Source organism: Falco biarmicus, chromosome 7, assembly GCF_023638135.1.
Source record: "Falco biarmicus isolate bFalBia1 chromosome 7, bFalBia1.pri, whole genome shotgun sequence".
Classification (NCBI taxonomy): domain Eukaryota; kingdom Metazoa; phylum Chordata; class Aves; order Falconiformes; family Falconidae; genus Falco; species Falco biarmicus.
This window is the reverse complement of record NC_079294.1, coordinates 36490080-36513798: the sequence shown is the minus strand read 5'-3', so window position 1 is coordinate 36513798 and position 23719 is coordinate 36490080. Positions and strand designations below refer to the sequence as shown.

At 43.1% G+C, this 23719-nt stretch overlaps 1 protein-coding gene across 1 annotated transcript in view; it reads right to left on the bottom strand.

Annotated features, from left to right (window-relative positions):
- DYNC1H1 (dynein cytoplasmic 1 heavy chain 1) overlaps positions 1-22297 on the bottom strand; it is a 46050-nt gene extending 23753 nt beyond the window's left edge. The window contains exons 1-34 of the mRNA XM_056345137.1: positions 21967-22297; positions 19249-19336; positions 18515-18688; positions 18040-18295; positions 16958-17144; positions 16508-16779; positions 16143-16370; positions 14584-15660; positions 14117-14296; positions 13355-13504; positions 12957-13103; positions 12669-12809; positions 12352-12528; positions 12133-12243; positions 11931-12050; positions 11475-11714; positions 10802-10957; positions 10326-10439; positions 9808-9918; positions 9518-9727; positions 8972-9118; positions 8583-8749; positions 7732-7905; positions 6818-6983; positions 6547-6735; positions 6268-6462; positions 4689-4971; positions 4312-4412; positions 2621-2780; positions 2086-2329; positions 1721-1904; positions 1032-1244; positions 613-851; positions 348-504 (exon numbers count right to left, since the gene is read on the bottom strand). Of these exons, the coding sequence (XP_056201112.1) occupies positions 348-504; positions 613-851; positions 1032-1244; positions 1721-1904; positions 2086-2329; positions 2621-2780; positions 4312-4412; positions 4689-4971; positions 6268-6462; positions 6547-6735; positions 6818-6983; positions 7732-7905; positions 8583-8749; positions 8972-9118; positions 9518-9727; positions 9808-9918; positions 10326-10439; positions 10802-10957; positions 11475-11714; positions 11931-12050; positions 12133-12243; positions 12352-12528; positions 12669-12809; positions 12957-13103; positions 13355-13504; positions 14117-14296; positions 14584-15660; positions 16143-16370; positions 16508-16779; positions 16958-17144; positions 18040-18295; positions 18515-18688; positions 19249-19336; positions 21967-22240 (7032 nt within the window). The 5' untranslated portion in view covers positions 22241-22297. The remainder of the gene's footprint in view (positions 1-347; positions 505-612; positions 852-1031; positions 1245-1720; positions 1905-2085; positions 2330-2620; positions 2781-4311; positions 4413-4688; positions 4972-6267; positions 6463-6546; positions 6736-6817; positions 6984-7731; positions 7906-8582; positions 8750-8971; positions 9119-9517; positions 9728-9807; positions 9919-10325; positions 10440-10801; positions 10958-11474; positions 11715-11930; positions 12051-12132; positions 12244-12351; positions 12529-12668; positions 12810-12956; positions 13104-13354; positions 13505-14116; positions 14297-14583; positions 15661-16142; positions 16371-16507; positions 16780-16957; positions 17145-18039; positions 18296-18514; positions 18689-19248; positions 19337-21966) is intronic.
- Positions 22298-23719: the final 1422 nt, after the last annotated feature.

Below are 23719 nucleotides of genomic sequence, written 5' to 3'. Positions count from 1 at the left end.
ACAAAAGCAAAACAAAACAAAAAACTATCCCCCCAAAGCCTTTAAAAATAAATTAACTTGTATTTAGCTTCCGAATAGTGAACAGCAGCATTTAACTATCCTAAGGTAAGTTCATCACTATTAACTGTTACCGCAGACTTTTACATAATCCACAAAGTTTGTCTTACAGGGTCAAAGTATAATGTGAAATGTCTGTTTTCGCAAAAGCTCTTAACTCCAGCAAACCCCTACCTGAGATGAGCATTACTCTACTTGTAATGAGAAAGAGGGACAGCACTAGTATGTTTTAAGGTAAAAGCAACAAATTTATAGGACAGCAAGTAAACATGTAAAAGAAGTAACATTACATTTGGTGGAAGGCTGAGACGTTCTCCATTTGGCAGAGTCAGCAGTTTGTTGTCATCCAAAACAGAGTTCAAGTTCTCAACCCATTCAGGGTCTACATCACCATCAAAGATTATCCACTGACGTTTTTGCAGTTCACCTCTCACATTGTCTATGATTCTATTAAAGAAAATATTTATTTCAGTGGAGAACAAAGACTTGGTAAGGCCAAATTATTAATGGCACTAATGTACTGTCTACTTCTCATTTGCACTATTTAAGACTCACTTTCTCAGGACATGCGTAAACAGGCCATCTGTCCATTCTCTGGTGTTTGGATCCAAAGTACCATAAAGGTGATCTTTGCTGATTGCTTTTGGATCTATAATATGAGCAACACCTTCCACACCCTCCAGCCGTTCAAGGGCTTTCAGAAGTACTCTCCAAGCCATACTCTTTCCACTTCCAGAGGGACCAACCATCATCAATCCATGATTTATCTGTGTAATCTGATACAGCTGAAGAACCTGTCACAGAAGAAATGATGTACCAATTAAGTCTTAACTTCAGCAGTCAATTTAAGCTTCTATGTGGTGCTCACTTCAGAGAAAGAAAAGAGGAAAAAGTTTTCTACCCTTTCATAACAAAAAAGGAAGTTTAGTCTTATGCATGAACTTCAATTCCACATTTTCAGTTTTATATTTTACCTTTTCAACCCACATGCCACCAACTTCTTCTCCATCACCATAGGTAAGGTACATTTCCTGACACACTTTCTTAAGCTCCTCTCGCAAGGCTGTCATCTCCCCACGATGATACTGTACTCCAGGGAATACATCAGAAAGGAGACTGAACAGCAATGGAATGTCTTCTGCAACCAGTTTTGGTACCATAGTTTCACACACGCTTTGGATCAGGATCTGCAGAGAAAGTCACGTTTTGGTTAAGCTTTTTTTCTTAAGTTTGCTTTACTGACCGCATCTGACACGGAATACTTCAGTAAATACTGAGAAAGCACAAGACCAGGGTGGTCTTGGTATAAAGAATCATTAGTGGGGTTTCAACTTCGAAACCACACAATGATCTCCTATTGATTTTCAGTTTATACAACTGTAGTTTCTTACGTCTCTTCACCACACTTTGAGTATTAAATGCCGAGGAACTGAGCAGCAAATGAGCGTTATGAATGTACTACTTCATAAGAACAAGTCTTTCACTATGATTCAGGACTCCTAAGACATGCTCAACTTGGTGCTTCTAAGGTACCAAATTCCTACCTTTTGTAACATTACCATTTAGTGGGAAGCCATGCAAGCAAAGTAAACACTGTAGGGTCATTTGCTTTGTTTAGTATGCATCCTGTACTTTACCACAGCAGAGTTCACAAACACATTACCTCTTGTTCTGGTAAGTTCTCAGCAATTTCTCCCTCATCAACAACTTCACCACGCTCTTCTTTCTCCCGCTTTATCTTCTGAATCCTCTCCCTCTTCACATTACCTGCACTAACCAGCACACTCTTCAGTGCTCTCAAGCCAAAGTCATAGTGACTTTGGGAGGACAGCTGTTCATCACAAAGCCTAAGAAGCAAAAGAGACAAAACACAATTTGATTCTCTATAGGGACCAACACAACACTCAGTAAATGCCACTATTTACTTGAAATGATTGCTGCACAACATGCTTAGTGAGTTGCACAGAGCATTACAGCTTTGAACAATAAGCTCTATTTTTACTGACTGGAGCCAAACTTGTTACTCACTTGAAGAATGGTACTATCTTATTGGCAAGCACTTCAGCTGTACGGAAACCTTGGGAGTACAACATGACCTGGGCAATCAACTGACGGTCTGGTTTTGTCATTGCCAAGCTACGGAACAATTTCTTCAAATTGTCAGGCAGATTTGATCTGCCTGCATAGCCAGGATTCATGGTGATGAAGATAGCCATGTCAGGGCTCACTTTGACTTGTTTGTTCAGCAGCTCACAAGTAATAGGTGTTGCAGCTGAAAAAGAGAATGCATTTAGTTACAACTGAGCCAGCAATCAATCGCCCTGAGAACAGAAGGCATACTTTCTTCTGTTTTAGTCTCCTACAGCAACGGACAACAGACCCTCTAGTACTGCAACTCACTCATACATATTTCTACTAGCTGAAAGTCACTTCAAGGTTTTACATTTTGATAGAAAATGGCTTCTTCCTTGTATTGTTTGGGAGAAATATAACTGAGCAACAAAACAGCATGAAGGACATTAGAGATGCTGTACAACACTATTAGGAACAAACAGTTACATACTCTTGTCATAGTTGGGGTTGGAATGCTCTCGCAAGGCTTCCTGGATGCACTGAACTTGCTGTGACACAGCAGAGAGCATACGCTCCTCCAGTCTGTTGAACTCATCAAAGCAGCCCCACGCACCTACTTGGCAAAGTCCCACAAAGATGCGTCCCATTGCCTGCACACACAGGGGGAAAATTCACTGAAGCTGCATGATCATTCTTGCCTGTGCATAGGCAAAGACAGCAGAATGGAGCACTTCATACAATGCATTCAAAGCAGGAAGGAGCTACATTTACATGCAGGTTACCACCTTTATAGTACTGTAAGAGTTATAAAAGGGTTCTAACTGACTTTCAGATGTTCACTGCTTCACAGAATCACAAAATCACAAAAATGATCACAGCTTCCTATTACTACATACTGTACTGCCATGTATTCACAAAACAGTCAAGGTAAGTCCACTGCATGATGTTTTGTTTGCTGATACTATTAATACCAAGTGCAGTTCTAGTCCTTCATCACAAGGAGGATACTAGGATCACAAAACATTTCAGAAGAACAAATTGGATGGCCACAGTATGATGAGGCTTCCACCAGAAGGAACAACCTTTAAGGTAGGATTCTGCAAAGGCGACATGAAGAAACGTGATGGAGGCCTAAAAGCCACTGGTTTAGGATAAATAGGAATCAACTGTTCACTGTCTTTTCCGCTACAAGAAGTAAGGAGTCGTTAAAAAAGACAAAAGAAGATGCTCCTTCATAAAATGCATAGTAATGCAGCAGAACTCTTTGGTAAAGAATGCTATAGAAGCAAGTGTGCATATGGATTTAAGGGGAAAAATGAGTACCCAGAGGAAGATTCACTGGAACACGAACAGAGTAACCTGTTTCAGCTTGGAATCTCTTGATCCTCACAACTATCAGAGGCAGGAAGGGGACTGGGGGCAAGGAAGGAGTATCATACACCATCTGCAACCTTACTACTCCCTAGCTATTTTCTTACTGGTCACCACTACAGGCTTTGGCCTTAGGGCTGATCAAATGGACTCCTGGTCTGACTGAAATACAGCTGTACAGAAAAAAACCCAAAACAATGGGCAACCTGGCAGAGTCCATTAAGTATCATGATTCCTTGTCCAGGTTTTACATTATTTTTTATATATACACCTGACTTAGGTTTTTATTTTGACATGTTTGCTGTGTTAAGAGTTTACAGAAGCATTTCATCTGGTTCTCAGTTTGAAGATGCCATTAATTTTGAAATATCTGGGTAAGCTTTCTTAGTTTAGAAGAATCTCTCACATGCTGAGGCAAACTCCAGTTCTGTCGCAAAGGATAATTTGTGTTAGTCTCACACTCTCATTTGTTCTCCAGTAAATCAGTACTATCAATGCAAACTGAGCAGTTTAAGTTCCTTTCCTAAGTCAGACAGTCTTAAGTCCCTGCCCTGCACTTCCTTTCCCTCCGTTTGCTGCTATAGAATTACCTGTTCTAAAAAAACAGAACCCCTCCCCCCCCAGTGCTCTTCCACACTTTTGCTTTAGGCATTTTTGGCTACAGAGTGTTTATATGACCTATAGATACTGGCTCAGTTAAGACTTACAGACAGTCATCTTGACCATAAACACTGCTGGTTGTCTCAGAGTTCTGAAGAGATTCCTATTGCTTGTTAGTAAGGACTAAATTTTTTAACTCAAACAGCTTACCTGGAAGTCAAATGTTTCATCGCAGTTGAAAACCAACACAAAGCGACCAAGCTGATGTCCAAGAGCCTTAACAGATTCCGTTTTACCAGTACCAGCAGGACCTATTTTTGAAGTGAGACAGACACGCTTCAGTATTTACCATCTGAGGAGGTACCACTGCCTACTCATGTAACCTGCCAGCATGATGATTCTGATGGTCCCCAACAAGAGGGTTCAGTGAAACCTAAAACTGTCTTAACTTCCCCCAGAAGGCTGTTTTGTTCTTCAGTATCTTAGCTGTAAGTGTTCTGCCTGTTTACATATAAAGCTGTTTTCTCTAATATGTAAGAGTTTATACACTTGTCTCAAGTTTTTACTGTACTACAGTACAAACTTACCAAATGGTGATCCTCCAAGTCTTGCCTCCAGGGCTTGTGTCATTGTCAGGTAACAGCGGTCAGTAAGAGGAGTCTGTACTAGCTTATCTTGAACACCTAGGTACTCAAAACCATAGTTGAATTTGGCATTTGCCATCTGAATGGAGAGCTGTTGCAACACATCTGTCTGTTTTGGGTCAAAGTAGAACCGCATTTGGCTGAGCCACTCAAAGGATTTGGAGTTGTCGATCTTGCTTTTGATCAGTGATCTTGTAACATCTCTCTGGTGCACCAACTCAGTGATCTGGAGAACAAAGTAACTCTTTTGACCCCAGCAATACAAGCCACTGCTAAGCCACTGCTAATAAAACTAGGAATCCTACAGCTTCCCAGATTATCACTGTGAACTGCTACCACTTCAAAATCATGACCTACCAACAGTCTCTGCCTTAAAATCTGTTGCTACAGAAACAAAATGAACAATGTTGACTGCTCTTGTTAAGGACTTCCCTAGCTTTCAGTGAAGCACTCTGGGCCATTTACTCTGTAAATCCATTACACCGCTGAACTAGGTATTTTACTTGCCAGAAACTACGAAGACAAGTACTCCTAACACAGACCAGGTATTTCCCTCTGAAAATCAAGAGAAGTAACCCGGGATGATTTTAAGTCACCCCACCCAATCCTTATCTACAAACAAAAGCATATAATAATTACAATAACGAGCAGCTTAATGAAGTATTTTACATTTGAATGAAGGTCAGTAATGTCTGTATTTGGAAGAGCTAGTCTGAAGATCAATTCAGTAAGCTAGCCTATAATATGCTACCATGCACTAAGCTAACTAGAGTGAAAAACTATCACCACCTACAGAATCAGGGCTTGATGTAGTTGCTTAAATTGCATGTAACTTTTTCCTAGAGGAAAAATAAGTCTTTTCATTTGGCCTGGTTTTGGCTGGAATGGAGTGCATTTTCTTCTTAGTAGCTAGTGCAGTGCTGTGTTTTGGATTTGGTGCGAGAACAATGTTGACACCTGTAATACACTGATCTTTTCAGTTGCTGCTAGGTAAAGTTTATTCTAGGTCAAGGGCTTTTCACCTTCTCAGGCACTGCCAGTAAGCAGGCTGGAGAGGCACAAGAAGTTGGGGGGGGACACAGCCAGGGCAGCTGACCTGAACTAGCCAAAGGGATATTCCATACCATATGACATCAGGCTGGTATATATAAGCTGGGGGAAGAAGAAGGAAGGGGGGGACATTTGGCGTTATGGCGTTTGTTTTCCCAAGTAACTGTTACATGTGATGGAGCCCAGCTCTCCTGGAGATGGCTGAGCTGCCTGCCCATGGGAAGTAATGAGTAAACTCCTTGTTTTGCTTTGCTTATGTGTGCAGCTTTTGCTTTACCTATTAAACTGTCTCTATCTTAACCCACGAGTTTTCTCACTTTTACTCTTCTGATTCTCTTCCCCATCCCACCACAGGGGGAGTGACCAAGCGGCTGTGTGGTGCTTGGTTGCTGGCTGGGGTTAAATCACATCACCGTTAAACTTCAAAAATCCTCACCTGCAAACCAAGAAGAGGAAAGGAAGTTTTACTTACCAAATGCTCCAGTTTCCTTCTGCGAAGAGGTGGCTGCTCCATGAGCACAGAGTCTGCCAGGACATTGAGTGTGACCTCAACATTAGCCAGCACAGAATGGAGAGGACTGTTGTCTCCAACTCCACCCATACCATTGAGGGCCGACTCAACATTCTCAGACCACGCAATCTGGGCTGACAGGACAACAAGCTGAGCCTGTGTAAGAAAAATCCTTGTCAGACAGTTTTTCCTCACAGAAGTAACCAAGCTGCGGCATGCTTAAGTGTTCCCTAATGATACCTGGTACTTGTCAATCCAAGAGATGTAGACTGCTGGGTCAATTGAAGTTGCTTTTCCAAAGATTTCTACTTCAGTAACAGATTCTGCAAGCAATTTAGCAAGGGTGACTCTCATTTCTTTTTCAACAAGAGTGAGCCACTCATTGATCTTGGGGTGTTCCGTGATGGAGACAGGTGTTTTGAACAGCACCTGCAAGTATTAGGTTTAAATCAGCCCATGTTCACTTATTTTCAGAACTTTATTTAAGAAGAAAGAAACACTGCAGCTGTACCTCCTCTCCTTCACGTGAGGATATCCCAAGAACTACAGAATTATCTTCATTGAGAATAATGCTAGAAACACCAGCAAACATCTTCTTGAAGTGTTTCTGCAGCTTAGCAACATTTTTGCTGTTTCCAATGATTTCAAGCAAGTCTTCATCACCAACAAAGTAAAACCTAATAATTACATAAAATTAGATCTATATCAGAACTCCAGCTATCACTTTTAATTTATTTATGCTTCAAAGATGGTCACTATATGGGAGTAACTAACACTCGTTTCCCCAACGCTGCAAGAACACACAAACCATCAATTTGCTGAAGTTATACTTAATTTCTAGGATTAAGCCTCAGTTCACATGGTTCTGTACCACACAAAGCGTACACATGCTCTGTACTATGGATTATTTTCTTCACCTACCCATCCCTGAAATACCCACAGTAGAGCCTGGGATTGAATTAAGTCTATTAAGGCAGGGAGAAAGAACTCCCACTCAGTACCTCCCTCACCCTTTCTCTCTCATGTGAAGTGACAAACTAGTTGAGGACTACAGGTAAGTCAGAACCAATGCCTTGAAGACTGGATTGTGACAGTTTAGACACTATCCTTCAATCCAGTGCCAGAATTGAGCTGTTCCAAATAGAACCTGTAAGTTTACAGAAATCAGCTAGTGGTTCCTTAAGCAGTGTATGAATCCTAAAACCAGCCACAGATGAGCAAGTAAGGGAAGTTTTAGTCCCACTTCCTGAGAATTAGCTAATAACTGAATTCTGTATTTAGACAACACAAATTTAAATGTTTGTAACATCTTACATATGTGCAGTACACAAAAACTGGCAGGGGCTTTGCAAAACAGTACACCATTTCCTGCACAGAAACAGCAAACTACCTTACTTCAAGAGTCAATTAAAGTAAACTTCTTACCGAGGGAAAGAGGACCTCTCCCTTTCCAAGTATTCTCCCAGTGCCTTCTGTATCTTCCCAAGCAAGTCTGCCAGTCTCTCTAATGACCTCTGCACACCCTGAATGTTAAGAACGTCCATCACAAGCGGAGATTTGGACACCTTCTTCATGAGCGCCAAAAATTCAGTGCTGATGCTGCAAGTAAAATAACACAGTACATAGTGCAAACTCAGTAACCACAGACCTGCAGGAACACCACAGTTACTTGTCTCTAAATGACCACTGCCTCTCTAATTGTTGTGGTTGCCCTAGGGAACACAAGGCTAAATTCCTCAAAATAGCTCTTCACCTGCCTCAAGTCCACAACAACATAACCTAACTTCTTTGCAACGTTTGATCAATGAATTCCACCCCTGAAGAGATGCACACGTCTCATTCTTTGACCTGACTGGAAGTGTGTGGAATGAATAAGGATGACCAGAGCAACTTAAAGCAGAGGAAGAAAATTACATTTGAAAGGTGAGACTAAAGGCTGTGGCAACAGGAATCAGTCTGCTTGTTGCAGCCACAATGCCAGAAAAATCCTTGAGATAGTTGACTGGAACTAATAAGAAAAACCATGTGAATCCCAATCACCTTCTAAAAATTTCACACCAGCCTTTTTCTGCCATAGTTGCCTACGTGCACCTCTTGCCATATTTGTTTGCTTGATGAACTTACACCTACAGCAGGGCTGTAATCCAGCCGGACGAGGTAAGAATACAGTTAGCATTTCAGCTTAGAGAGTGCCACATGGAAGTCATCAAGTTGCAGGCCTGCTCACACAGTGCCCCATGAGGGGCAAGAAAAGAACAAGGCAATTAAAAAGTTACCTCTGGAACCGCTGGGTCTCCACAGGCAGCAAGTGCTTGATGTCTGCACTACCAGTAAAGATACCCTCCAGGTAGACCCATCGCCTTTGGACATCTATCCAGACATCAAAGAGTGCCATGATACGGTTCAGCTTATCTTCCCAGCTAAGGGCATCTTCCTCAAACACCTGAAGTTTAAATGTTGCGTTAATATTCATTTTAATAGTATCAGGAGCCTGACTGCTAATTATTCACGAAAACAGTTCTTTAAGAGTTGCAAAGGATGCACCCACAAGTAATTGTCTGTCAACTTAAACAGTGAATACAGTCCCTGCTGGTAGGTATCTAAACTAAATAAGAAGGGAGGGTGAAATTAAATGAAGATTCTTTAGCTTTGTTCTCCGTTTTACCTTATAGTATGGTGACAGCTTCATAGCCGAGACGCTGTTAATGTGCTCTTTTACTTTGTTGAAAAGGTCATCCCATCCACGAATTAAACGACATTTGTTCTGGTAATTGACCAAATCCAGTTCATAAGTGTTCCACACTTCTCTTATCTAAGAAAAAAACGTTTAAGGTACGACATCAATAATTTCTGCTCCAACATAGTTTCAAAGTAGTATTACAGTAATCAGATTTTACTTTTTGTACCCAAGTAATCCAGGTTTATGTTCAGGCTTTTGTTAAAAATATCGAGAACATGATGCAGTTAGGTAAAACTTACAATAAGGTGGTGTCTTTTCAAGTCATTATCAAGGACTGCTTTTCCCAAATTATCCAAGTTGCATCAGAGGAAGCTTACACAGCTTTAAGCTGTTCCCCAAAACAGCATGCCTTGGAGTCTCAGCACACGTAGCAACAGCTTAGACTGACAAATTTACTACACAAGTGTCAGCCACCCAACAGCAAGCCTTTGATATGTTATTATGAGCATACAAACAAAAGCTGATACTAGCCTGTTTCAAGAACTCTTCCAGAGCCATCTCTCCCTGAGCCACGAGCAGTACATCTTTGACGATTGCTTCATTTCTCTGTAAATCAACATCCCAGATCTGACCGAGCGTCAATTCTGAGACAACCCAGTTAACGTGAAGTCTTTTCATCAGTTGTTTCCAGTGACGATCTTTAAGTGCCTCGGATTTCAGTTCAATAACTAACATGTTTATCTATAGAAGACAAGAAAGCCAATTAGATCCTTCAACCTGAACTACCAAATACATGCATTTTAAAAGTTAGTATAACTTACCTTCATGTAGCCCTTCAAAAGTCTCTGAACATACTCATAGGAGGCATACTGTCGCAAGCGGGCAGGGAAGTTTTTCAGTTGGTTCAGTAGGCCATCCAAGTTTTGTCGAAGCTGTCAGTAACACAGAAGTAATGAAATCTTTCTCTGCAAGTGCTGTGCACACAGTTGTACCAGTTTAAAGTTGACTACTTTTAAAGAAACCTCTCACAAACAAGGTATTATCGACAGTACAGCTCTTTTAGTGTTGTATGCATTTGTGTGAGGCAGTCCGATCTCCATTTCAAAACTACTGGAACTGCATACATCTCCTGAAAAATTACTTAAGTTGTGACAAACCCTGTGAATTTTTCTTAGCTTAGCATGAGAAGAAACATGCTCACAAGATACTGAGAAAGATAATTGCACACTGAAAACTATCTGGAACATGACAATCCAGCAGGTCTATCTCAAGGGGTCTAGTTCCTCATCTGCACATACTTGCCGTAGTTACATTGTTTATGTATAGAGAAGTGAAGTACCTTGCGAGGCTGTACTGAAACCCAGGGTTGCTCTTTCATTTGATCAATCTGTTCCCAAACCTTAGAGAGTTCAGACCAGACGCCTTTGAGATCCTGCAACTCTTCAAGGGCCACCTATAGTAAAGAATGTTATCAAACATCAGCAGTTATTCCTCACTTCTTCAAAGTCATTAAAGCGGGGGAGTTACACAGAATACTTAAGGTGTCAAAAACCTCTAGATAGTTTGCCAATTCAACACAACTACAATAGCAAGTGACCCAGAAGAGATTTTTGCATCTCAGGCCACGTAACAGCTTCACAAGACAGTCAAGGAGGAGATCACAGACAATCTCTTAAGGCTAGAACTGAACAACTGTGGAAATTATGTTGTGACACTAGTACACTGCAGGGCTACAAGTCACCCTCTTAAGGGAGAGAGATGGAACTAAAATATTTTTATCTGAAACTGACAAGAAGTTGTGTGAGCAGTTTGTACCTGGACACGCTCTTCACTGCCACTGAGTAGTCCTGTATCTGTTAATTCCAGAGCTTCCTTGGCCTTTGCACACTTCTCACGATCATCCTTCAGCCTACCGAATTTTCCTTCATAAATGGTAAGAGCTTGAAGAGCCTCTTCTGGACGCAGGTTTCCCTAAAGTTTGCATGGGATACATCAATCTAAAATTCCTACAATCAAGCTGAAGCCAAATTAAAAGCAAGTACTAAACACCCACTGTTGATTTGTCTCATTATTCTTCCATTTCCAGTTTGCTAGCAATAAGGCTACATACTAATCCATTATAAATCTCATCCCACTTTTATGTGCAATTTTTAGCTTTATTAAATAGCACTTGGCGGGGAGTGGGGGTGGAAGGGCAAAAAAGCAGCTTGCTTCTGAATCCTCCTACATGTATGTCCCTCGTTTCAGCCAAAGTAACTTAAGCAATCTTGCATTCTGCACTTAAGAGGCCTATATTTTAAAGGTAAATTTCCCTCTGCCACTGCCCCCCATCAACACACTGCCAAGTTATTATAGAACCCTCAAAAAGACTTTTACCATCATCTAAAATTAAAAACTGCAAAGCGGCATAAAAATAAACTGCCTACTACTTATTGAATGCAGAGAATCTACCTCGTCTGCTGAATGAGTATTAATCATCACTGCTTACTGTTACTGGCTTTGTTTTCTCCCAGTCTGTTAGCAAGTCGGTTGTTCGACTCTCCACTGCACGATCCTCTTGAACTATCTTCATCTGCAAATTTGCTACTTGCTGTTGAATGGCAGAATCCTTTCTACGCATTATGTCATTAAAGGCACCCCATTCTCCTTCAATGTTGTCAATATACAGCCAAGAGGATGGAAACTGGAACCTTTGCTTCTCAAGCAAGCGCTGACCATTGCGATAAAGCTACAAGAGACAGCAGTTGTAAGTTAAAAAGACGAAACTACTTACGTTGCAGGGCGAAATACTCAAAATATTTTAACAAGCACTCACTATAAAGTTCACAGGATTCCTCAGGATATGAAGTTCAAGTCTGCTCTCAGGAGAACTTGAATACCATGAAGCTGCATTTTAAGAGCTAAGCCTGACATTTCCAGAAGAAACCTTAACAAGACAACATACCTCAACTTGTTTTTCAAACTGCTTGATTTTACGTTTCAAGGACTGCACGTATGTGATGAATGTCACTGCATCTGATGTGCTGGCAGTGTCCACTGAATGCTGCTCCAGTTCTTGACGGGACTGTTTGGGGCACAAATTAATGTTTTAGAAGTCTAAAACAGTTGATCTGAAAGTGAAAAACTGGAATTTGGACTGGTCTTACCTTTGAAATTTGTGAATGAAACTCTGTCATATTCTGACCAAGCATTTGGCCAAATTTGCTGAGCACCTCCTTGTGCCAGGAGTCATACTTCAAGTTCACCTTTGATTGTACCTATAATTAAGTTACATAATAGTTATCTGTCAGCCCTCCTATTTTCTGTTATACACCGAATTCTGAAATTTAACACATCTACCACAAACAGTAATTACAATTTCTTACCTTGCCATAGTCTATGACAACAGGTCCAAATTCCTTTCTGGTTTCTGCATTGTCAAACGTTCCTCTTGCCTTTCTTATCTGAACCAAAAGGGCTTGCCACTTATTCAGGTCTTCTCCAAGTCGGTTGTATATGTTTTCAGCCTGCATATCCCACAGACACTGGTACTGCAGCCAAACCTAATTGGGGTATTTCACAAGCAGTGTTCAGAATTTCTCCAGTACATTCCAAGAGACATGCATCCCCCCAACCCCCTGAAAACTGGGAGAAAAGCCCACATTCATTTTAGTTGTAGCATCACGTGGTGTCAGCCTCCTACCTTGACATACTGTTCCACTTCAGTCACAATTCCCATGACAGCAGAGTATGACTCCTCCAGAGCAGCGGGGCCATCTGGCATCCTTGTCAAAGCATTACGATAGAATTTCTCTTCCTCAGACAGCTCATAATGCACTCCGACCTAATAACCACAATTATACATGTGATACACATTAATTTCTAGGGCACTCAGACTAATTCCTAGAGGAACACGCTAAGATAATCAAGCACAATTAATTGCAAAGTGAAAATGATTGCTCAGACTTAGATACAGCTTCTTTATACTTACCTGGTATCTCTGACTTTGAATTCTTGGTAGTGACAGGATTACCATCTTCCAAGAAAACATTTCTTGATAAAGTTTGTATCTACACTCTTCAATTGGCGGATTCAAGTATATCACCTGATTAGTTATTCTTAGTTCATGCACAATGTTCTGCAGAAAAAGTAAACATACTCAAGTTTTACTGGCAGACACTACTGCATGTAAACAATTTTGGACTTCAGGAAGAAGCACACAGTTTTGAGGAACAAATGCGCACTTAAACGGGGCAAGGCAAGTATTCCTCCAAAACCAGATGCAGAAGAAATACTTATCTCCCATGTAAAGTGCCAGGTGTAATTCTTGCGTTAAGTAATTGACAATAATGAAAAAACCCAACAAAATAACCCCATAACAAAACTTACTTTGATCTTGGGTTCGCCACCAGGCTTATGGCTCACTTGAGGAGCATCTGTATCCATGTCAACTTCCGCTTTGTCATCTGCTTGTCCAAGAAGAACTTGGGTCCAGGCCCTCAACCCAGCTTGCAAACGAACACCCAGGATTCTTTCAATCTAAAGAAAGCAAGCCACATTAGAGGAAAAAGCTGCATATTCACTGCATAAAGATCTCTGCTACCAAAATACTCTGACACCAGGAAAACTACGAGGCCTCAAAAAACCAAGTGCACTTTTAGCAATTATTTGAAGAGGTTTAGGAGTTTTGATAAATTTAAACTGAGTATCAATTCAAAGCTGCTCCTGTCCCCATGGACTTCAATGGAATTAAAACATTTTTTAACTGCTTTGAAGTTGGCCTAGCCAATAACCTGACACTTATCTCAATAGGCAGAACCAAACAATATGAAGGCAGTAAGTCTTTGCTACCAGCATAGCAAATTTGCACCACCCTTTATCTACCTCAGTCCCCAGCACCTTTCTAGGCAGTCAATCTACAGCAAACTATTTTCTTTAAAAGACAAAACTCCCCTTGAATTAATTGATCCCAAAAGTCAACAGCTAAAGACAAACAGGTCTTGAATCTTCTGCATACAGAAAACACTAAATTTTTCAGAGAATGGGGACAGAATTCTCCCTGGTGATTAAGAAGCGTATAATCAAAAGACATTTTGCACCCAACTAAAACGTTTCCTCTAAATACATACTACTCCTTGGTCTCAAACCTACCTCCATATCCAACTTATTGACCCAGATTGGCAAATTTGAATATGAATGAAGATTTAAGTCATCCACAGCTTTCTGAACCCTGTTCAAGATTTCGGAGAAAGTCTTGTGATCATACATGCATGTTTCTAATGATCTCACTTCCAGGTCTATTTTCTCTTCGATAATGAGCAGATCATCCACCTAAAATGGTTTAGGAAAGATGAGATGTTTAGTTTGACAGGTTAGACAGAGGCAACCATAATTACACAGTATGTTTAGTCATTTCTCTTTCTTCAAATGCATCAAGTCTATCAATTTTAATAGTACCAACAGATCTATTTGGCTGGCCAATTTGTGTCAACTCCATCAGCTACTTCACCAAAGAGCTACAGAACAAGGCATCTGCTATCCAATTCCACTTTTGGTTAACCACACATTACTGAAGCATAAATGTAACAATTTTGCAGAATTTTTAAGATAAAACAAACCTTTTCCTGGAAACTGAAGACCGTCTCGGCTAAGCGCTGTACGTATGGATCAAGTTTGTATGATTCCCACACAAGTGCAATTCCTTCTGCAATCAAAGCCTGCACCTCTTTCTTCAAGCCAGCAACCAGAAGTGAGATAGTATTGCGCTCTTCTACTTTCTCACATGTTCGTTCATATGTACGGACACTTTCAATGAGAGAAATAGCAAATGGATAGAGCTGGTTTGCTTGGTGAGCTTTGTTGACAATTGCTAGTGGAACACGGAAACCAAGCCACTTCAGGTTCCGAACTTCTTTTGAAAGTGTAATTATTTCTGGGAGGAAGTTGACTTTCAGTTTCAGGACGTTTCCAGTTCGACCTCTAACACGAGTGCTTTCAATGGTGAAAATCCGACCAGACACACCAAGGTTGCGTTGCTGAACTTTTCTTGCCCAGTCATCAAAGATCTCCTGAGTATTGAGCTTCATGCGAAAGCTATCTCCATCCTGCTTTAGCTTCTGACCTTCTACATGGTTCTCCCAGCCTTTGCCAAGGACATCCTCAACCCGCTTCATGTAAGCGGTGAGCTGTCTGTCAATCTGTTTTGCCCAAATTATAGACCCAGACACAGGAGGCAAGTCACGGACATGACTCATTTTACAAGCTTGACTTTGTGGGTATTGTACTTTAAATTTGTCATGAAGAGACTCAATATCATCTTTTACACGCTGGATCAATTGCGTTTGGTATTCACGAATGGCACCGCGAATGTGAGGTCTGACAAACAAGGCATTAAACCGAGAGAAGATTCTGAACATTTCATTGGCGTTCTTTGCTGTACCAAGCTGGTCTCTCAAACGGGCAGTTATTCGTGTTTCAACTCTATCAATTCTTTCATCATATCGTTTCATTGCTGCCTCCCAGGCTTCTGTACCTTCTTTGGAAACATCTAGTCCATCTACTTCCTTAACATTCTCATAAGCAAGATTGACTTCTTCAATCGCATTAGCATCAGCAGCATCAAAAAGGACTTCTGCTACTTTCATATCCTGTGGTTCAGGTACCTCTCCTTGATTTTGCTGGGCAACAGCAGTTACCTGCATTAGAATCACAGTTTAGCAAGTTCAAAATCTACCGACAAACAGCTACTGTTCTAACAAACATTGCAAAACCCCCTACGAATTAGTACCAAATCCTTAACAAACTTTCAGTCGTGTTTCAGATTTAAGTTTCTACTAGGAATGGGGCAACAGTTACTTCACAAACTTCCACTACTGTGCAGCATAATCTCATTTTCCATTGTGGTTTAGCCAAGCTCGAGTATTTACATGCTTATTAATCTCCATGTTATGTCTGGACTTGCTGTGTCTACTCACATGAGCATGGTCACGCAATAGGTCATGTACGTCAGAACAGAAGCTAAACCTATTGGCGAGGGTTCAAAACTAGACTGACTTTGTAATCAGACAGCAAATCCAAATGTAACATTAGTTTTGTGTCAGTAACTTTTTAAAGCAACAGTGAACACTCTTGAAGAAGCCACACAGATTTTCTGTGTGATGATGACCAAGAGCAGTACCTGAGGTCGCAAGACTCTCACAATAACTGCCCTCAGCTGCTCATGCTGACGCCTGAATTTCCTCATCTGATCAAGGCGACCTTGGAGTTTCCTATGAGCAGGATTGATACGCCACACCATCTTCAGGTTCTCTTCCCTTTTTCTTTTCACAATATCTCTCAGCAGAACTTGTAGCTTCTCATACTCATCATCCCAAGTTTGGAATACTTCAAAGCACGCAACCATTACCTGAAGAGAGTTTTAGAACAGGAACTTTAGCTCCCAAATGAAATGCTTCCTGAAAGTCACTATTCAATGCAAAAATACAGCTCCCAGTGCCACAATGCAAAAATACAGCCACCAGCGTTGCAAAACCATGAACATACCTTTTCAAATTCTTCATAGGCAACATGCATCAGTTTTCTGGTTCCCAACACTTTAAGAAGCTGAGAGCTCAGATCTCTTGAAATAGCCTCCACTAAACGCAATGCCCTCTGGATTGGGTATTTTGTGTTTCTGATTTTTCTCAAATGGGTAAATATTGCAACAAGGGCCTGCCTTATTTTGTCCAGCTCAGTAGCAGACAGCAAATCATTCAGTGGAAAGTCTTTCATCAGTGGATTATAGTCATTCACGGTTTCCAGAGCCTGTTTTAGACCTAAATGTAATAGAAAAGATTTTGAATATCACTTTCCATTTCATTAATCAAATCCGTAGCTTAACTAGACCAAGATTACTCTGAACAGCATTCTCCTTTGTACCACAATGTTCAAGTTTTGTAACAGCTCAACTTCTGTAGGACACTTGTGAAAAATTTTATTGAAGAGACATTTTACCTGTGTCTGTATCGAAGCTGACAGTTGCATGAAAACGTTTGCCATGTTTTAGAATATCCAGAGTCAGAAGAACTTCTGGGCTTTCACGTTTTTCCTGAATGCGATACAGAGCCCGTTCCAAATTTAACCAGAAGCTTATCTCCTGTAACGCAGTGCCTGATGCAGGATCTCGATCTAATTTGGTCACCTTAAAAGTAAGAGTGAGGATGGAGGAAAAGCATTTAATTTAAATACTCCAACTGTAAAAACTCATTCTGTTACTAAGTGTAATTGAAAAACATAACATCTAGGTTTTAATAAGCCAACCTCAAACAGTTTTGGCACTCATTCTGTGACAAGTGTAGGAACTGCAGTGCAACAAGAGTCAAAATTTAATTCCAGTGGTCCTCAAAGTTGGTTTTAGGACCCTCATGTAACATCTTCAGCATAGTCTAAAAAGGTTATTGGTCCATTTTCTTGCTCACTACCTGCAGTCTGGTTAATGACAGATGAGCCAAGCAAGGAAACCAACGTTTTATGCTCTGGAGTAAGAAAAGCCACCACTGTTCCATGAGCAGTAGGTGTTTACTGTGCCCATGGAGGAAAAAAAGTCATAATAGTATCTGAGATGCTATTTCTGAGTAACTGCAGAACAGCAGAGCTCTTTTGAAAACAGGCAGGAGTACAAGACAGGACTGGAGCAACTGTACTGAAGTGGTTGTGGATGCACCTGAGGAACTGACAAAACAAATGAACAAGTCCCGTTTCTCTCAACCTGCTGTAAAGATTTGAAGAATAGTTAAAAAATTCACCATGTTACTGCCAGTTACTTGAGTCTATTACAATAGAGATAAAATAGTCATGCTCTCAGCTACTTGTAAAACAATTTAGACTGGCCTCTACATTAGGCTTAGTTTAGCCTATAGTTAGTCTAATTTAGACTAGCATCTCTGGTGACTCAGAAAACTGGTCTCAGTTCTTCAGAGTAGCCTGCACAGAGCACTGTCCTAACAGTTAAAACTGTGAGGAAGACACACAGTACTACACAGAAGTTCTTATCACATAGTCTACCACTTGGTGGTTGGTTTTCTTCTTTCTTTTACCTTTTGTATTTCTCTAATCCAGCGGTTGACACCAGACTGTAGCTGATTCAGGAATAACGGATCCTCAGCCTTCTCACCAAAATCTGTAACCTTTGGTTTTTCTCCACGCTCGTAACACTGCTTGGCAACATTAGTAATGGTTGCATGAATTGGCAGGCTGATCTCTGGAATTTCAATATTCTGCTGCAGATGCAAGAGGCCCATTTCAAGTTCTGCAATCTTTTTCTCAACTGAAGGAGCCATCTTATCTCCATCCCTGAAAAAGCACAGATGTTTTCACGTAAGAAGCCAAATCAAAAACCATACACAACACATTCAAAGCCACCTGAACTACTTCCCCATAGTCAGCAACAGCATCATATGCAACTGTGTACTTAAAACAATTCCACATGACTTGCTTTGAACAGTCACTGTTATATTTTTCATTAAACACTTAAATTCATTAGCTTGAAGTGCAGCATTTATACAGCATTACCTGTCTGCTTTGCCAGATTCTCTGATGTAGGACTTGAAAAATGGAGCAACAGCATTGCTAATGAAAGAGTGCAGTGTTTCATATGGAGAATCTTCACTGAGAGTGAGCACCCTCAGCTGGGAAGACACTGGTTTGTCAGCATCAATCACTGGTGTACGCTTAATGAATGCCAGGCTGCAGAACAGAGAAAAGGGTTACCCACTCAACGTCTGGGAACTGAAGCGACAGTTAGAACAGCTTTAATCTGACTGCAGGTTTAGCTCACAGAAGTCAAATGCTAACCTGCACCATCACACTTCATAATCTCTCTTCTAAGAGACCTGAACACAAGTCTTCCCATAAATACATCTTCACACTTCAGTAATCAAACTTTGCTATCAAAAAGGACTCTGCAATATGGGCACACTTAAGAGGCACACATCTGATGCAGCTTCAGTCAAATACGTATTAAGGTGATAAATATTTACGAGTCAGACATGACCAATGATTATCAAACCCAAGTTGTGTATGTCACATTTCAGAGCTAAAATCCTAAATCCATTTGCCTCAGCCTCGTGACACACCCTTGTTTTATCAGAGGTCCACCTTGACAAGCTATTACTCCACCTGAATAAAAACACTGCATGAAGCACTAGGTAAAACGGAGGTAAATTTGTAGGTAAAGTAGGTAAATCTGCTTGTGTAGGTTTTGCATCCATAGGGCAGAAATGTCAAGATCTATTTTACTAACTCACCTGTTAGATTTTATTCCATAATGAATGTCAGTGCTGATACTGTAGGAAATGAACTCTTTTTCCTCTTCTCCTTCATCTCCCACGTCCTCTGCAAGAAATATGCCACGTAATAAATTTTCTTTTTCCACTCTCTTAACCATCTTCTGTTATTATCAGGCTATTTTCTAACTTTTAATTTCTACACCAACCTTAATTAACTGAATGAAGTTAAATTTAGCTTTGTAATATCCCCCAGATTCAGATTGAGAGTGGGTTCACTGTTTTTTATCAAAACTCCACGAACTTTTCTAGGTTGCTATAAAAAATGATAAAACATTACAACAAGCAAATTATAATTCACATTCTGAAAGCCAAACCTTCTGCAATACAGAATGCACATCGACCTGTAGAGATATGCTGCCAGGATAACTACACTTCAGTGAGACCTTTAGGCAGCTGCTAAAGCTGTTTTCTTTTAAAGTTTGCTTTGTTTATTTTCAGACTTTTTCTTTGGAAGTGATTTGGAAATCACATCTCTGGACAAAAAAATCTTCCGACAAAACAAAAACTCAAGCCGTGGGAAGTACTCAGGCATCACTCCAGCCAATGTATCACAGATGATGTAATTGCTGGGGATGCAGGCAGTTGTGCTGCAATGCAGTGATTCTGTGCAGGTTACTCCCTGCTGGGGGACACACTGACTGGGCACATTACAGTGGACTCTCATTCATTTCATTTGGTGCTTCATAGAAGACACAACCTTAGGGTGTGACGTTTGTGATCCCGAGCACTGTAAGTCTGATCACAAAACACTGCACTAGACACCACAGGAACCCATAGGAAAGCTGTTGGCAGGCTTAGCTAGAATGACACCACATAGCAGTTTTCGTTACTCAGAAATATAGCTTCCGTTTTATTGTATTTGTAATCAACAATTTACTTCATACCATCTAGTCCATGCACAAATTGTTTTTAATAGTGTCAGAGAAAACTGCATCTCCATTGCTGCTGGAGGATCTGAACCTGTTAAGTCTGAAGACCGGTTGTCAATCAGAAAATCCACTCTTCCCAAATAACTGCTATTAAACCAAGACATTGATGGAAATCCCTTCTGCTGATAGTAAATTAGTACTCGGCTTTTAGAACATGTAGTATGTATCTCAATTAATTTTTTCCCAAATGACTGCTATTAAACCAAAAGACATTGATGGAAATCCCTTCTGCCAATAGTAAATTGTACTCGGCTTCTAGAACATGTAGTAAGTATCTCAATTCATTTTTAACCATACGCATATAACAATATCTATGTGACAAGCCTGGAGCTAACTGATCACCACTATCCTTCATTACTTCCAACCTGAACAAAGGCCATCCGACCTCATGAGACTGACAAAAAGGAAATTTAGAAATCATCTCCACAACCCATTAGCATCCAATGGATTTTCTTTAATTTTTGTTAAACGCTGAAGCATGAATTCACACAGATTGTTGGGGTTTCCCCCCCCCCCCCCCAGGAAATTCTACTGATATCCCTGCAAAAAAAGATGTCTCATGCTTTGGAAGAGGAAGGAGAATAATCAGTGGAAATAAGCGTAAGATCAGCAAAGGGGTATTTTAAGCAACACTTTAAGTTCACAGTGAATAGACAGCGAGCGGAAGAACCTTCTTCATGTCCCCCTCAGTGTACAGCAACTGCAGGGCATGTCCTGTACCTTACCCTGGGGCTGCTGCCGTGTTAAATAATGCTGTATGAGGTGATGGGAGTAACACCTGATGTACACCCACCGGCACCGAACCAACAGTGCACCGGGGGCAGAGATCCGGAGGTTTATTAAAATTTTGCAAGCTCAGACCGGCAGGCACATAGCCATATACAAGCTGCAGGTCTTGTTTTATAATAAGAGTCTGTTATTAATGAAATCTAGATATATTTTATTATTGTCCGTTAGGCTGGATCCCGTGACAGCAAGTGCCTGTTCAGCAAGGGATTTCTTGGCAGTATAAAGCCATTTTCGAAACGGACAGACTGGGTGACAGCGGCAGGTAAGTAGCAGAGATGTTTTTCCAGGCCGGTGCCAGTTTTGCCGCAGTATTTCACGCAGCGTTTGAGGTTTCCGAGCGCCGTGGCCACCAGGCCCCGCACACCCAACACAGCCGCCGCAGGGCCTACGCCCGCAGTTACGCCCTTTGCAGCCTCGCTAACTGGCCGTAGCGCAACGCCTTTTACCGGCCTATTCCGCTGGGTTTTGCGTTTGGTTTTTTTTTAATTTTCTCCAGGGTTTTGGGTGTTTTCTTTAAGTTTGTTGTGTTCCAGGCCGGCTGCCGGCCTTGCCAAGGCGGCCATTTCCGCAGCAGAACGGAGCCGCCGCAGGGAGCGCCTGCAGCCCCCTGACGGCGCGGCTACACTGGCGGCGCACGGAGCCCCCGCCCGCCGGACAACGCGCACCGGGCCCGCCGGGCCATGCGGGGCCGCCCGCTGATGCGGGCCCTCGCGGCCGCCGCCCTCGCCTAAGAGCGCGCCCCTCGGAGCGCCCGCCCGCGCAGTGCCAGCCCCGGGCCGCGCCGCAGCGCTGCGGGCCGGCGCCCCCCGAGCGGGGCCGTGCGTGAGGCGGGGGCCCCGCAGCCCCTCGGCCGGGCGGGGGAGCGCGGCGGCCCCTCCCACCCCGCGGCAGGGCGGCGGCTCGCGGCGGGCACCGCCGCCATCTTGGTAGCGCGGCCGCCGCCCGGCGCCGGCCTCACCTTTGAGGGTGGAGCGCTCCACCAGCACCGTGTGGACCTGCGGGTCGGAGAGGAACTTGCGCATATGCTCCACGGCGCCCTTCTCCTCCAGCGCCGCCTCCAGCACCGCCGGCGCTTCGCCGCCGTCCTCCAGCAGCAGCGGCACCAGCTTGCGCAGGTGCTTCTGCAGCACCGACACGTCGGCCACGTTCTGCACCGCCGAGCCCGACACCTCCATGCCGCCTTCCTCGCCGCCGGGGCCGCCGCCCCCGCCGCCGCCGCCGGAGTCGGACATACCGAGCAGGGACCGCAGCAGGCGTGCCGCGCTCCGCCCGCCCCGGCACTGGCCCGCCCGCCCCGGCACTGGCCCGCCCGCCGCGCTGCGAGCGGCGCCGCGCCCCACCGGGCAGCCTGGGAAGGGCGGCCCCGCCCCACCCCGCCCCGGGGGCGGCTCCCGCGCCGGCCCTGCCCGCCGCCCGGCAGCCCCGCAATGCGGCCGCGGCGGCCCCGCCCGCCCGCGTGTAGCAGGGGGCTTGTTCCTGCGATCGCTGGCGGGAGGCGAGCGCGGCGGCTGAGCTCCTGGGGGCTCAGCAGGGAGAGAGAGGGACAAACCGCCCCCGCGTCGCTGCCCCCTGCGGCCTGGCAGCACAGCCCAGGCGAGGCCTGGCCTGCCACTGCAGGGCCTCACTCGCCCAAAGAAAATGCGTATTCCGTGTGAAAAATAAAGCCATAAGCCATAAGAACAGGTAGCACAAATGACATTTTGCCCTTCAGAAAGAAAGCAGCAGGCCTGCTCCCTCATCACCATCAGGGGCTGATGACACAGCTTCTCCGGGAAGGGCAACCCCCCCCCCCCTTTTGCCATGAGTGCTTTGTACACCCTGTGTACACCCAGCTCATCCCGCCCGCGCCCCTGTTTACTTCGATGAATCCAGCACCCGAACCATTAATCCCAGTCTTCTGTGAGACCGTTTCCCAAAAGCCTAGGACATAAAGCACACAGAAGGGACTGAAAGCACAGTGCCGAGCAGCAGATTTTTCCTTCAAAATCTTTCTTTTTAAAAAATCTTTAGATCTTTCATAGATGCCACATATGTGCCTGCTATATCCCAGTGTATGCGTTTGATCTCAGCTCTCGGTTTAGCTCACTGCTGCCGAGATGGCGACTCCGTTCCCCCTTGGCCACGCTGGTCCCCTCCCTCCCCCTGGTCCTGGCTGGTATTTGGATGTTTCTGGGAGAGGGGAGGCGGCAGGGAAGTTCCAGAGCAACTCCACTGACTCCCAAGAAGTACCCTGCTGCTGCTAAGGTGACCCACAGACTGAAAACTCCAGTTTTTGTTCATATGAAGGTGGAAAAGGAGTTGTCTCCCTAAAAATAGAAACAAGCAACCGAACCATACAGAACTGCCTCTGAACCCCACGTCCATTTCCTCAGATGGATACGCAGGCAAACGCACAGAGACCCTCAGGCCCAGGGTCTGTTCAGAGATGCGCTGCACAAGACACGAGGATGCTGGGGTAGGACACCCTGCCTGACAAGGAAGCCCTGACCTGTAAGCCACTACGCACACGTAACTTGGCACTGAAGTGTGTTTGTCCAGCTACGATACCAGGAATCCAGAAAGCCCAGCCATATAGCCCAGCCCCTGTTTCTACCAGGAAAAAAGCATGCTTATGCTTAAGCAGGTTCCTAAGGGGTTTAGGAGTCTGGTTTAACTTTGAAAAAAACACACTGATTTCTTAAGTAATACAAATCTCAAACCTTGTCTGTTCA